This window comes from Capsaspora owczarzaki (genome assembly GCF_000151315.2).
Source record: "Capsaspora owczarzaki ATCC 30864 unplaced genomic scaffold supercont2.17, whole genome shotgun sequence".
Taxonomy (NCBI): Eukaryota; class Filasterea; order Ministeriida; family Capsasporidae; genus Capsaspora; species Capsaspora owczarzaki.
Window position 1 is genome coordinate 351,651 of NW_011887308.1, and position 14,248 is coordinate 365,898.

Consider the following 14,248-nt stretch of genomic DNA (forward strand, 5'->3'; position numbering starts at 1 on the left):
GCTGGGGGAAAACTGCAGGTGTCGGATCCAAGCGATAATCGCAAGTAATTGTGGCCAGGCTGTAAGAATGACCATGGTGAAAAGGTTGTTGTGGAAACGGCGCAACTGTGCATTGCTCGACTGCGCATGCATGTTTGACATCAAAACGTGAGAACCAAACCAGGCCAGTTGGCACACGCAACAACCTCACGCGATAACGAGCAACTGTGCCAAGAACATACTGCAGGAACACGATAGTAGCTGATAAGTCGAATCAATTGGAAGGAACCCACAAACGCCACGCCCATACAATAGTAGAAATTCACAAGAAAAACGAGCACGGTACTCGAGATCAACCTGCGCAGCATCAAGCGTCAAGCGCGAGTCAAACTTGTGAGTACATTATCGCTCAAATCGCAGCCTGCTCAACCAATCAAGCACACGTACAGCGGAAACTTGAAGCGCGAAGGCTGGGCGATGGCGGAGCGCCTCATTATCGAAAACAATCGATCGAAAAGAAAGGCTTCGACTCGAACGACTGCAGAGACGAGCACAGCAAGTCCGATTCCGAGCACAGCAATCAAGAACACAAACAGGGGCGAGACGGGAGCACCCAAATGCTGGAGAGCATCAAAACTAGTTTCTTCTTGGTGTTGTATTGAGAAGCCAACAACGGCAAAGAGAACTGGGGTAACGGAAAGTGTGGCTCCGAAAGCACTGGCAGACCCTAACAATCCGGAAAGCTGACCGTCTGATGATGAATTCGAAACAAAACAAAACATAGCAAAGAGCAAACATTCGACGCAGCCAGGTCAGCTTTGTCTGGCACCTCGCAGCCAAGTGTCGCAGAGGCAAACAAAACGGAATTACCGGGATACATGGCAACAAATGGCAGCACCGACACGGCAGCAGCGGTCGAGAAAACGACGGGCCCAACTAAAGCCAAAACGCGCATCGCGATTGTCGGCCAGTCAAAGGTAATGGAAAGAGACACGTGATAACCGGCCGGGCGTATCATTTCAAGGGTTGGTACGGCCAGGCTGGACGAGGGCACCCGCCGCGCAACCGGCATAGCGAGTATGAGGGAGAGAACGGCGGGGGTGTCACTGTTTGCAGCAACGAAATGCTCTTCGTGATGATTCGGAACGTTAAAGCGAAGAACGACATTCTTGCGCGAATCGCTCGTAACAGATGACCCTGCAGTGTCAATAACAATGAGCAAAACGTCGTCACACACAAACATGTTGGGGAGTGACTCCAGCCAGACACACCTTTGGAAACAACCACTTGGACAAGGAATGCCTGATAGAAATGACGCAAGTCTGGCAGAGCGAAACTCTGATAGGATCCCGTCGCGTCTGCATCAAATTGGTGCTGAATTCTTGCACTCAACTCCCAAATCTTGGGCAAAGGCATTGGAGCATTTATCGCCGCAACAGAATTGCGAAACAGCTCGACCGAGCCGCTGCCGGATAGAGCAAACAGGTTGGCTGGAAGCCCACGATTTGTCGCTCGTGACTGGAGACACAAAACAACTTCGGTCGCGCCTGGAGGAATGGAGACTTTGGTGACGACTGCCCCAGGTACGAGACGATCGTTCGTGGTGGGATTGGCTATTGACGCTCGTGGAGATCGCCACAACTGGGAATCGCTCACACGCAGCAACGCACCAGTGGCACATCTGTTTGAACTGTCATTTTCAGCCTCGAACGCAGTCAAAGAGTGACTGACTTCCGCGTTGGTGTCATCGATCAGAATAAACGTCTCCTCGTCCTTGTTGGCACGCGGTACTCGGAAACAGTGATTGGACATGTCGGCTGGCAATTCTCGCCATGTGTGTGAAATGGACGAGTTCCAAGCCGTACAAGTCATGCAACGTGATGACTCGTCGCTCGACAAGAGTGGTTGTTCTGGGGCGGAAATGGAAAAAAAAACAAGTGGTTCCAAGTCAGTGCATGCGTTAGCCAAGAGGGATGTCAATCAGCACAGAAACAGCAACCGCATATCTGGTCGGCAACGAAAAAAAAACAAAGAAGCAAGCTCGATCACAGCACTACCTTCGAAAAAGAGAGATTGAATAGTCGTCGCAATCTCGCCACCGCTCGCTTTGGGTGACGGAAGAGCGCGACCGAGAAGCAGGATGATCCTCAGAGCCAATTGATTGCACCACATGATGCAGTTATGATCAGCAGCCGCCCAGACATACGGAATGGAAGACGAGACACCTTGAACAATGCGGCCAGGTGGTGCGTCGTCGACGAGCACTAAATCTTGGCGAATGAGCGTGTCTGCAAGTCCGCCAGCAATCGATAGGACAGGCGGGAATGGACGTGTCACGTTGTAGCAGCGGCTGGAGGTGGATATGCTTGCGTGGATGCTGCGGAGGTGAGCGTCCAGAACGCCAGCAAGACTGTGTTGAGGCGTGGCGAGCGTAACAACCAACGCCACATGCGGAACAAGTTCGGGATGCTGCTCGAGCAGAAGCCTGGCGACGACTCCACCCATAGAATGGCCAACCAAGACGATGGGCCCGGCCCGCGTTGCTGCTTGTTGTCGGAGATGTTGTATAGCCTGGAAAGCAAAGGCGACCTGGCCTGGAATGACACTGCCAGTTAATCCAGACAGCTCTTCTCGGAAGTCAGCTGGGTGAGGCAACCACAAAAACAGCAAAAAGCCCAGTGAGTCATCGTCTCAGGATTCTCAGAAGTGTTTATTCACTACGAGAGCAGTCTTGTTTGGCAACCTGCAAACCAGTCAAACTCGGGTGCGGATCGTTGGTGTGTGAGCCGCAACGAGATCGCTGCAAGCGAACGGACTTGCTGATAACTGCCTGCGTTTCCGGGCAAGAAGAGAACTGCTCTGCCAGTGAGCTGTTGAGAAATCTCAGAATGTCAGAGTTCTTGTTGTGTCTTTGTTATTGGTTTTTTGTTGTTTTTTTACCTTGGTTTGATGATACACGGGCGCCGCACCTCCCGAGCCATGGTAGAGCAGCAATCGGTAATGTGCAGTGGCTGGATTGCTGCTCGAAGCAGGCAGCGGAACGTCCACGTACTAATCGTAAACAAGTCAAATTTCAATCCAACACCAACATCAACGAGGTCCGACGACGACTTGGGGAAAGCCAGGCAGTGTTTTTTTTTTTTTTTTTTTTTTTTTTTTTTTTTTTTTTTTTTTTTTTTTTTTTTTTCCTAGGCATGGTGATGCCATTTCAACCTCCCCAGTGGTGGTATTGCAACCAGAGCCAGTGGAGTGACCATTGGGCCCCTAAATCTGATCTGCGAATCTGATCTGCGACCCCCTTGGTCCACCACCTCCTCCACCACCTCGTCCTCATCGGGTTTTTGCATATTCACACACCTGAGGCCACATGTACGTCATGTAGCATGAGTTGCGCTCGATCGGATGGGTCGCGCGGTACGCAGCCAGCCCAGCCATGCCCAGCGCAATGCTAACGCACAGCAGCGAAACCAATCTCTGCAGACTGAGCATGGCGCAGAAGGAAAAAGGGCGACTGGCTGCAGCAACTTGACATTCATTTGTAAATCTGCACTTTCTGAGCCTGCAAAACAAAAAAGAAAGAGCGCTACTGGGATTTGTGTAAAGTGGGGCAGAGGGGTCGGGGTTGGTCGCTTTGTTCGCTAATCTTGCTCCAAGTCCAGCATTCGCTCCAAGTCCAGCGTCAATGCTGTTGGTCGATGCTTTCGCATGACACGTTCACATTTGTTCAAACTTGCATCAACAGACAAGAGCTTTTTCCGCAACACGCACGTCACGAACACGGCTCAGTCTCGTATTTTGCCAATCTTTTGAAACTGAATCGCTCAGATTTTCAACCCCTCAAAACGCATCAACCCATACGGTCGAGCTCTCTTTCTTTTTTTTTTTTCTTGGCGCTGAGCTGTTCTAAGCTTTAGTTTGTCCTTTCGAGTCGACAGGCACAAAGACGATGCCCTCGCGCACCTTCTCGCTGCGGCAGGCAGTCGACTATGTTGGCAACGGACGATTCCAGCTGCAGCTCCTGCTCATCACTGGCAAGCAAAAAAAAACAACACCTCACAGACAACCCACAAGATTCGAGCTTGTTCTATTGTGCGCTCTCGACACTCATTTTGTGTGTGTGTGTGTGTGTGTGTGTGTGTGTGATGCCTTTGCTCGACCACAGGCGCAACGCAGCTCGCCGACGCAATGGAGCTCATGCTGCTGCCGTTCCTGACCAACGCCGTGCGCTGCGACGCCAGTGACGCAATGGCTGCGTCCGAGCCAGAGCTTGCACTGCTTTCGTCTGTCGTGTTCATGGGCATGCTGCTTGGCGCTTGCTCGGCGGGATGGATTGCCGACGTGTTTGGTCGCAGGTACGGGTTTCTGCTGACGACGGCATGCTGCGCGATCGCAGGCGCAGGTAGCGCTGTGGCGTGGAGCTTTAATGCACTGCTGCTTGCCCGATTCGTTGTTGGGTTTGGAGTCGGCGGAAGTCCCGCGGCCTTGTCCCTGTACGCAGAGTTTATTCCGTCGACAGCCGTCAGAGCGCGCCAACTGCTCGTCTTCCTGTCCTTTTTCTCCATTGGGACGCTGCTTGAAGCGTGTATTGCGGTTGCCGTTTTGCCGTCGTATGGCTGGCGTGGATTGCTATGGGCATCCGCGGTGCCGTCCGCTCTGCTGCTGGCGATCGCGGTCGTTTTCCCCAAGGTTTTGCCCGAGTCTCCACGCCTGTTGCTGACCGGCGTTGGTGCATTTGCTCGGGATGCAGCGGCAGCTGCCTCTCAGGCAAAAGCCGTGTTTGATCACGCTGCCCAGGTGAATGGCAGACCGTTCCCGGCCGATTGGGAGTTGGTATTGAGCGATGCTGATACCCGCGATGGCGATGGCGCTGGCAGTGATACCCACGATGACTATGACCACCATCTTGATGCAGATAATGCAGCGCTACTGCAAATCTCTGCACCAGGGACCACCACACCACGCAAGCAGGCCAACCCCATCCGTCTTTTGCTCTCGAGCGAAAATCCTCTCCGGCGTCGACAGTTTGCGTTGCTGTGTGGCATGTACTTTCTAATGGCTCTTCTGTACTATGGACTGGTGATTTTCACCGTCACATTGGCAGCCGCGAGCGACTCGCCCTCCTCCTCCTCGACCTCGCCCAGCCAAAACTCATCGACTTCGTCCAATGAATGCGGCTCGCTCGCTGGACGCGAATGGGAAGTGATTCTTGAAAATGCTGGAGAATTGCCTGGACTGCTGCTTGCAGACCAGCTCCTCAATCGAATTGGACGCCGGAAAACAATCGCGTCTCTCTTTACGCTCTGTGGCGGTCTGCTGATGCTTTTGCTACTGCCAGAAATTCGCGGTGCAAATGCAGGAGCAGTTCTGTCCATCATCATGTGCGTGGTCCGAATGAGTGCGCTCGGCTTTAACCAATCCTTGTGGGTGTTCACCACCGAGCTGTTTCCCACCAACGTTCGGGCTTCTGCGCTCGGCGTTGCGTCCGGATTTGCTCGAATCGGTGGGATGGTCAGTCCCTTCGTTGCCCAGATGCTTTTCGCCACGTCTGCCACAGCCTCACTCTGCCTGTGCATCGGCGTGAGCTTTGCCTCGGCACTTCTCATCCATGCCGTGCCAACCGAAACTGCGTCTCGACAACTTTCTTAATAATTATTTGGGCACTTTGAGGGGAGTTTTGTGTGTGTGTGTGTGTGTGTGTGTGTGTGTGTGTGTGTTTTTGAGGGGGGTTGTGTGTGTGTGTTGTTGTTGTTGGTTGAGGGCCTTTCCGTGCTTCCCATTGTACATTAGTTCGCATGTTATTTAACAATACAGCAAGTGTGCTGACCATTCGGTGAACAGTCCTGTGTGTGACCGTCGTCTTGGTTCAGTCTTGCTTTGTGTTTCCACAAAATGTCGTTTCCGCTCTACTCTTCCTTGGCGATTCCGACGTTAGCATCCAGTCCGCATCCATCCCGCGCCCAGTTGGTTCCATCGCAGGGATTCCCTTCTCATCCAACGACAGCCACCGAGGAGCTCACCCAGATTCCCAATGCTCGGTCAGTCTCGAGACGCGAGAGACCTCCCATCACTTGTCAGCTTCCTCCGCTTCCCCGAACTCGACTCTGCCGGCTCTCCCGGCCACTTTATCTCCATCTCCTCCCTTGTTGTTCTTGGTGGCCGAGAGTCGCGCAACGATGCTGCAGCCATTGAAACAACTTGCATTGTCGACCACTCACTTTGGGGGAACCTACCCATCTGCTCTTTGCAATGCCGCCACAGAGTGTCCAAGACGATCAAGCGCCAGATGCTGTTTGGACTGCACGATGACGCTGAGGACGAGGATGTCGGTGGCGCGCGAACGATGGCACTCGCCGATGGGACGTTCAGGTCGAAAGCAGTGATTTTGAAACAAAACTTGAACGCCAAATTTTGGCGCCTTTTTTTTTTGTTTCCTGCTAGCTGTTGATGGGGTTGTGGCTCTTACTCGCACTCACCGATGCGCTTGTGTGGTGTACTTCTATGGATTTCGGTGTTTGATGAACAGCGATACACTTGTGCCGGGCGGAGGAGACTCACAGGCCGATCGCCAGCCGAAACGAGCGCGCGAAGAATCTGAAACTCCCGCCAAAGTCCCGACAAGGGCAACTGACGTGCGACCCCGCAGGTCGCTCAACCGCATGTACGACCGCATGAATCAGCGTCTAATCGCGGCAATGCCGCAACGCGAGCAGGACGGTGTCGAAGGACATCCGCGGAACGAAAATGCCGTCCCAGTCGCGCGCAAGGCCACAGCAGGCAGGCTCTCCCTGCGAGAGCACACGACGGCCACGCCGGACGCTGCTGAAGGGCTACGCCACACGCAGACGGCCATGCTCAACCACCAGTCTGGAATGATCACCAGTCTGCGTCTCTCCAGTCGCGCAGGCCGTTCTCCTTCCCCTGCTCTATTGGCACAAGCAGCGATCATGCACTCGGCAAATCGGGGGCACACAACTCCTGTATTGTCCTCGGAACCCAATTGGGCGCATGCAACTCCTGTACTGTTTTCGGAACCTGGGCAAACGCGGAAGATTTCGTCAAGCACCCTGCAAACTGCTTCCGACACCCACTTGCACGAAGTGGCTCCTTCAGCTGCACCGTCCAACCCACCCATTCAGCTGCCAGTCAGAACCAGCTCTCCGGAGCCCGATTTTGTCAAGATGGGCGCAGCCTTGCGCGACGAAGACGCGATTGTGCCAAAATTCCGACCTGCCGCTGTTGCTCGCGCGGAGGAGCACTTGCATGATGCGCGCAAGAAAGTTGCTCCCTTCATGACTGCGGCTTTGTACGTTGTAACGGCAAAGTTGTTGCCGGTGACAGATGGAGCAGGTGTGGGTTGTTCACCAAAAGGGTTTCCTTGCAAACTGTGCTGACAGAGAGCGCTCCGACAGACGCCAGAGCGGTATTGGCACGGGTGCAGAAGCTTATTCACTGCTCAACAGATACGGTGTCGAAGAAGTGGACGAGGTGGCAGGTGCTGTCGCTGGCATCGCGATCAACCGGGCGCATCTGTTGGCGCGCAAGCGACAGCTTGGACTTCAGCAGGAATAATCGAGTTCAGCTATGATGTGTGTCGCTCTGTAGAAATCGTGTCAGTTTTGTTCTACGCATCGGCGAAAGCGTTGCATCTTTGAAATGAACCCATCGTCGATCTTGACCGTTCTCTTCTACCTCCATGATCAAACAGTTCAACTTCCATTACTTGTAGAGGGGGGTCGCCTGAATATGAACAAAATAAAAGTTGCTGGCTATTCGAGTGCCGCCCGGGTTTTTGACATTAAAGTACTCGACACACTCTTTTAATATATAGGTGCGACGGAGAGGTCGGCGGCGGGCGATGGGTTGGTAGGGTATCGCGTGGCAGTTTCGCTCATTTTGCTGGACGACCATTACGCTTGTTCATATTCAGGCGGACGGCCTCTCTGGTCGCGACCATCCTCATCCAGGCGGACCATCTCTGACCGGTGCCTATGTTGTCGAGTTAGATCTTCCTATTTCTGGCAAGAAGCGGGACAGAATCGCGCAGGGGTGGCCGCAGGGCCCGATGGAGGCTCAACCCAGCCAAACCGCCATACGGCGGCACTTTGGATAGGCGAGTCCGAAGTCCCTTCCGTTATGCAGAAATTGATGTATGCAACATGTATGTTTATTGGATGAACAGGTGTTGGGACGGGAACATCGCGGGGACAAAGCCAAGGTGATTTGGCCGGTGCGACAGATCCACCAGCGCGGGAGGCGCCTGCACAGCCTGATCGGGACTATCGAGGCGCGCTCGTTGCGAAATACGACCGGGTGCATCATCATCATGATCGGGTGCCTGCTCGCGGGCTCGGCGCATTGGACGCAGGCGAACATTTTCCGCCATATTCCGCTTTTCAGCCGGGCTGAGATCAAACTCCACGTCGCTCTCGCTCTGTGTGCCAGTCCGCCGCACTTGACCTAGTCTGGAATCGTCGGAGTCCCAGTCGCTCTGATCCTCGTCGTCTTCGCGGTCCGAATCTTCAGAGGAGCTGTCCTGTGCTGCAGCAGTTCTCACTGGCTCTGCGCTGCGCGACAGCCTCTTCGACCGCGACGCCGTCTTGGGACCCAGGTGTGACGTTGTTTTGCGACCACCATAGCCACGTTTCGGCTGCTTGAGCTGGCTGAGTTGAATCTCTGTCAGTTGGCGTTGAAGCTGAGTGTTGTCAATGGTCATCTGCTGCAACGGATTTACCGTCTGTGTTTGAAGCTCACGAAGCTGCGCATCCAACGCTGCGATAGCCGTGATCAACCTTTGCTTTTCGTTTTCGTACGCGGCAACCCTTGATTGGTATTCCAAGCGGGCAGGCAACAGTCGGCTTTCTTTGCGCTCCTTCTCCGCCGCGGCGGCCTCCTTCGCCAGGGTCGACTGCAGCCTTTCAGGTGTCGTCGCAATGTAGGCCGGAGCCGGTTTAGCCTTGTGCGTAGGATGTGCCGGCAGTGAGAGAGAAAACTTGACCGTCGTGACGACATCTTGGAACGTGAGCGTAACTCCTGTAAGTTTGCGGATTGCCCCGAAGGCCTCATGCTCGATGTATCGCTTGTCCTTCTCGAGAGGTGAGGTAGAGATGTTGCTGAGGGCCACGCTAGAAATATCTTGGATGGCAACCAGCTGCGAGACGGACTGTACAAACGAGGGCGACCCGGACGCTGACGGAGTGCTGGAGGTGGAGGCCTCCGCGTCGGAGGAACGGGACGAGGACTTGCTCCGAGTGAGAACAGGCGTAATGACGGCTGAATCGATCACCGGAGGAGTGTTCTGTCGATCCAGGGATGGAAGCGGGGCGGTCGGAGTTGAATCTGTATCAAGCAGGTCCAGCTCGAGTTCCGATGCAGGAGGGGTTGGATTCAGTATCCACGACTTGTAGAGCGTCTCATCAAGCGGCCAGATGCCAGTCAGTCGAAATCCTGCCCGGATGCATCGCTTTCTTCTCATCACCCTGTCCCAAGCGAGCAGGGCGCAATGAACTCTCATCTTGTCGTCGTTCTCGAACGCCTTGGACTCAATCGCCTGCTTGTACAGGGTTTGCAAAGTGGTTTTGAAGAATCCAAACACTGTGCGGTCCAGCGGCTGCGATTCAGTGCTTGTGTGCGCGGGTAGGACAAGGACGTGGATGTCGCTTTCCAGAAAGCGCGCAAGCACGTCAGCCGACAGCTGGTGCGTCGACGACCCATCCATGACGAGAAGCAATGGCCCTGTTGTGTACTTTGCACGCATGGCTTCTTCCCAGGACGAGAGGTACTTGTGAAACAGCTCTTTTGTCATGTAGCCGTTTGGCGAGACTTCAAATACAGCCTTATTGTCACCCACATCTGCTGTCGCGCTGCGTATCTTGTTGTTTTTCGAGAAGATGATCATAGGCAAGGGCGGGGATGAGCCATCAGCGCAGATGGTGAAAACGCCCGTGATGTGCGCCCCGAGTGAATGCTGGTGCCCCCCTTGAACGACCGCAGAACGCGTGTCTGACGAGGGAGTGCAAATGACACGACCCGCAAAAAAACGGGTCGTGATTTCTGTCTCGTCCATGTTGGAAATCCGACCGGGCTCCTCCACAAGAAGCGGATGCTCATCGAACAGCTGTTTCAAAAGTCCGGGGAGGCAATCGAGTGTTTCAGCTTGTAAAGCGGCAATCCTGGTGAGCTCCAGCGTTCGACCCTTGCGGATGGCTAGGCGCCCGCGAGCATCGCGCAGAAAGGCATTCCACCATTCATGGCTCGGCAGACTGCCGGCGAACTGGCGACGCGGGGCGCCCGACATGCGCGGGAGGCGTGAGAGTTTCACAAGATAAGCGCCCGCCTGCTTCTGGTTGAGACACTGCCCAGCCCGGGCAAACCCCTCCAGCAGCCGGATACAGTACTCCAGTTCATCTTCAGTGAAAATGCTCTGTCCTCCGCACGATGGGCTCTCCTTGACGAGCTGGAGCACCTGATCGAGCGGGCTGGAACGAATCCACTCGGCCGAATCAGCGTGTTTCGTTTTCCAATCATGAACTGTGGTGTGACCGCACTGATAGCCCTGTTCCGCCAGCCGCGCGGCTATGGCCCGTGTTGTCCAGCCTGTAGGGCGATAGATTTCGCCCCCTTGAAGGGTCACAGAGTCTTGGTAGACAAGCTTGAGAGCGACTGCGACGGCAACATTGTGCTTTTCTCCTTCGGGCGCAGCCTTCACTGCCTGCAGCCACGCGAGACACCGAGTTGCCGCCTCGGATGCACCCGCCATCGATAAAAAAGAATGACTTTATTATAAATGCAAACTGGGGAGCAGATCAGAGACCACGAAGTCGACTTGTGACGCAAATACCAGTGTGTTCATATTCAAACGGAAAACCCTAATGTAGTCCAGCGAACACTTTTTGTTCATATTCAGGCGACCCCCCTCTACTAAATACAGATAGTTTGTTGCCAAATGCCCTTTTTTGTATACACACTGTGCACTCTCTGAACACCCGACGAAAGTTGCTCAAGCTTGCTCGGCAAAGTATTGCAAGCGCATGGCTTGTCGGTGCTCAGCCTGGGCCGCGTCGAGAGCATCCAAGCGGTGCTGTTGAAATACCAGAGCACGACGGTTCTTGGGGTTGAACTTGGACAAGCACGAGTGATCCGGGCGGGTTTTGGACACCTCGCACTGATGTAGGTATTCGACATCCTTGGCGCTGCCAATCAGTGAAATGTCGGCAAACCTTGAGGTGGCAGTCAAAATTCCGTCGCGCTCGTGGTGTGCGTTCACGTAGGCAGGAGTGTCGCCGGACATGAAGACAAAGTCCAGTCGAGCAATCCGGTCCCAGACAATGTGGGTCGAGTTACGAAAGTACCAGACGCGATGCCACGGAATCTCACCAACCGGGAACGGCTGGAACTCTGACAAGGCCATTTCGCACAGACCAGTGATGCGGTCCATGTACCCAATGTAATAGTCAGACTCGGGCTCGCGACCGCGAACATGAACGCCATCCTCCTCGTACGCTTCGGCGTCGCGGTCCCACTGCAATCGACCATAAATGTCGGCCGCTGTGCGCAGCTTGGCCTTGCTCGATGAAGCGTGAATGTCCTCGGGCTCGGGAGATGCAGGCCTGGCACTAGCAGCAGCAGCAGCAGCAGCATGTCGTTGTTGGTCAGGTTGCTCGTCAATCTCGGCAGCCTGGTGGCGCTGGTTGTTGTTGTTATTTCGCCGCATGATCTTTGTTGTCTAATGCTAGCGTAGTCCAACGATGCTGTGTTCTTGAATGAAAGAAACGAAAATAAAAGAAATAAAGAGTGTGTTGATGAATCCAACATTGCTGGCCTATTTAAAATCGATTCCAAAAAAAAAAAAAAAAAAAAAAAAAAAAAAACGAGCCAAAATCCTTACGTAATGTGTGCCGCCGTCATTTTACCTAAATAGCGCACTGCTCGGTATCTGAAAGTGTGTTTCGCTGCCGGCCTCGACCACCCCCGCCATCATCTCATCAGTGGCAAGCCTTTTGAGTGTGATTGAGAGCGTGTAACATGGTGCAACTGCAAACTGCGAAGGAGAATGAGGGACACGCGCTAAGACACGTTGGGACAGCGTTCTTTTGTTTTCAAGCTTTCAGATCGATGAATGTCCAGTATGAGCTCAAATGCATGATGTTGGATGATCATGCTGAAGCACACAAGTGCAGCCAAAACGTGCCAACCAGAGGAAAGAAAAAAAAAGTCCTATATTACGAAACGAACTAGTCTACAGTCAAAAGATGCGAAACTTCACAAAAAAAAACCACGACAAACAAAAACCGCCTCGAGTCACGTAATGCGAGCACGAGAACTTGTTGGCGAATCGTCCAGTGCGGGCAGCGAAAGCCGTCGTTTGACGCCAACAGAGGGCTGGGTCCGCTGCGAAAACATTTGGATGCCAGTCTGGGATCCTGCGGAGGAAGCTTGGGATGAATGCATGGGTGAGCCCGCACTGCCAGTCCGAGAGGGCTCTTGAGCAGCAGCAGCCGCAGCTGCGGCCAGGGCAAACGACGCGTCGGCTGCAAACAAGATGAGCTGTTGTGAAGATGCAAACTCGTCCGAAAGCTCCGCTTCTGCGACCGCCATGCTGCCGTTGCTACGCCCGGCGGTCGGAAGTGCTGCTGCCAGTGTTGGTGCTACGGCAGTTTCAGCTGGGCGGTCGGGAGAAAGCGAACGTAACAGTGCCTTGGTTTGTGTGTTTCGCCGACCACGAGATCGGTTTGATGGTGCTGGAAACGGTGCGTCAGATCCAGATGCGATGCCAACTCGCTCGTAGCGTGGTTCCGATAGTCGCAAAGTTGAGACATGAGCAAGGAGCTGTTTTCGACATGGTTGAGCGGCCAATCAAAATTTCAAAAGTCAAACTACTTCAAAACTCACCACCAACACCCAACTCCCGCACTCGCCACGCTCAAAAGCTTACCATTCGCGCCGCAAGGGGCCGACAATGCAGTGCCTGAACAAACTTCGTCACATTCGACCAACAGACAGAAAGCAGCTTGCACGCTCGATGTTGCGCCACAATGGCCAAGCGCTGTTCGTCTTGCAAAAAGACGCGCATAAGACGCCGACGCAAAAGAGCGCGAGTACCAAGGGCATCATGCAGTGCCGAGTGAAAGGTTGGGTGCTCCAGCTCGTCGACCCGCTCCGACCAAGCGCTTGTTGCGGCGTCAAGTTTTGTGGGGAGAAATCGATTCATCGCCAAAATGCAACGATCAATGTTAAACGGCGCGGATCCCAACTCTGTCATGATGGCCTAATGGGGTTTTTGTTTCCATCCACGACGCAACAGCAAATACACATGAGAAACGGGGGCGGCAAAACCAAATTTCTGTACAACAAACGGAAAATACAAAAAAAAAAAAATCAGCAGGAGCAGCGCGGCAATCCTTACTTCTGTTCGAAGATCGGTTGTGAGCTCAAAGTACTTGTGCGGATCTGGTGGAGTGAGAATGGTCTGAGGTTGGGACGAGTCGTAGCAAATGGGACCAATCGCTTCAAGCAGATTCAGCGCGGCTGGCAACTCGCTCGCCTTCCCGCGCTCGGCCAGCTCAGACAGCCCCGTGATGATCAATCCATGCGATGTGGATGCTGCGAGCCCATCCGGCGGCTCGAGTCGCTCGACTGGACACACGGTCGCGAGTGCTGGTGTTTTTGTCGTAGTTGTTTCAAGCAAGCAAAAGTCAGCGAAAGTAAGCGAAACACGCGTCAAATGCATCAGCAACGAGACGAGATGTTGTTCTCGTTCAAAGAAGGTGGCTTTGTGGTGGGACTTGCTGGCAAGTGAGCTTTGGTTTTGGCGCTTTACCTTGGACGAAAGAACGATCGCGGCGTTCGCACGCAAAGGCGAGCATCCACGCGAGGACGGCGTCGTCTGTGCGCGTCGTCGTGGTCATCGTCGTCGTTTGGGAACGAGTGCTGGCATCAGCACTGACGCAGGAAGCGCTTGACGAGGAGTGGTCTGGGGATGCGACGCGCTGCTGCTTCGTGGCTGGATCGCGCGTTGTGGCGCCAAATCCGAATTGGCGCCAAGGCTGCATCCAGCAAAAAAGGCTCGAATCGCTGTCGTGCGATTGGAACGCGCGAGCTCGATCTTGATTGTGTGTACTTGTTTTGTTTGGTGATAAAACACGGCAGCGGACTTGTGAGCTGTGGGGAGGCCAATTTTTCGGAGCGTCCGGGCAGCAAAGTGAAGAAAGAAAATGAATGACTGCCAGTCCCCGCCAAGCCAGACTTGGTGAAGTTTGAGCGGCGAATATCG

General features: G+C 54.0%; 6 protein-coding genes across 6 annotated transcripts; 2 read left to right on the forward strand and 4 right to left on the reverse strand.

Moving 5' to 3' along the window:
* Window positions 1–404: 404 nt before the first annotated feature.
* On the reverse strand, window positions 405–3,468 carry CAOG_08071 (hypothetical protein; the record flags this gene model as incomplete). The annotated part of the gene is made up of 7 exons (XM_004342623.1): window positions 405–730; window positions 850–1,176; window positions 1,251–1,281; window positions 1,711–1,805; window positions 2,037–2,621; window positions 2,949–3,030; window positions 3,337–3,468. The coding sequence occupies 7 exons, from the start codon at window positions 3,466–3,468 to the stop codon at window positions 405–407; spliced, it is 1,578 nt and encodes a 525-aa protein (XP_004342672.1).
* A 308-nt stretch (window positions 3,469–3,776) lies between these two features.
* On the forward strand, window positions 3,777–5,684 carry CAOG_08072 (hypothetical protein). The gene is made up of 2 exons (XM_004342624.2): window positions 3,777–4,010; window positions 4,142–5,684. The coding sequence occupies exons 1-2, from the start codon at window positions 3,926–3,928 to the stop codon at window positions 5,623–5,625; spliced, it is 1,569 nt and encodes a 522-aa protein (XP_004342673.2). The 5' UTR covers window positions 3,777–3,925; the 3' UTR covers window positions 5,626–5,684.
* A 184-nt stretch (window positions 5,685–5,868) lies between these two features.
* CAOG_08073 (hypothetical protein) lies at window positions 5,869–7,641 on the forward strand (the record flags this gene model as incomplete). Its single annotated transcript, XM_004342625.2, has 5 exons — window positions 5,869–6,014; window positions 6,055–6,141; window positions 6,238–6,345; window positions 6,503–7,282; window positions 7,374–7,641. The coding sequence occupies 5 exons, from the start codon at window positions 5,869–5,871 to the stop codon at window positions 7,546–7,548; spliced, it is 1,296 nt and encodes a 431-aa protein (XP_004342674.1). The 3' UTR covers window positions 7,549–7,641.
* A 502-nt stretch (window positions 7,642–8,143) lies between these two features.
* CAOG_09158 (hypothetical protein) lies at window positions 8,144–10,735 on the reverse strand (the record flags this gene model as incomplete). Its single annotated transcript, XM_011272569.1, has 1 exon — window positions 8,144–10,735. The coding sequence occupies one exon, from the start codon at window positions 10,733–10,735 to the stop codon at window positions 8,144–8,146; it is 2,592 nt and encodes an 863-aa protein (XP_011270871.1).
* Window positions 10,736–10,872: 137 nt separating this feature from the next.
* CAOG_08074 (hypothetical protein) lies at window positions 10,873–11,755 on the reverse strand. The gene has a single exon (XM_004342626.2). The coding sequence runs from the start codon at window positions 11,687–11,689 to the stop codon at window positions 10,976–10,978; it is 714 nt and encodes a 237-aa protein (XP_004342675.1). The 5' UTR covers window positions 11,690–11,755; the 3' UTR covers window positions 10,873–10,975.
* Window positions 11,756–12,276: 521 nt separating this feature from the next.
* CAOG_08075 (hypothetical protein) lies at window positions 12,277–14,110 on the reverse strand (the record flags this gene model as incomplete). Its single annotated transcript, XM_004342627.2, has 4 exons — window positions 13,796–14,110; window positions 13,382–13,632; window positions 12,911–13,243; window positions 12,277–12,804 (listed from the first exon to the last, which is right to left on the reverse strand). Exons 1-4 carry the CDS (start codon window positions 14,025–14,027, stop codon window positions 12,277–12,279), a joined length of 1,344 nt encoding a protein of 447 aa, XP_004342676.1. The 5' UTR covers window positions 14,028–14,110.
* Between the last annotated feature and the right edge of the window lie 138 nt (window positions 14,111–14,248).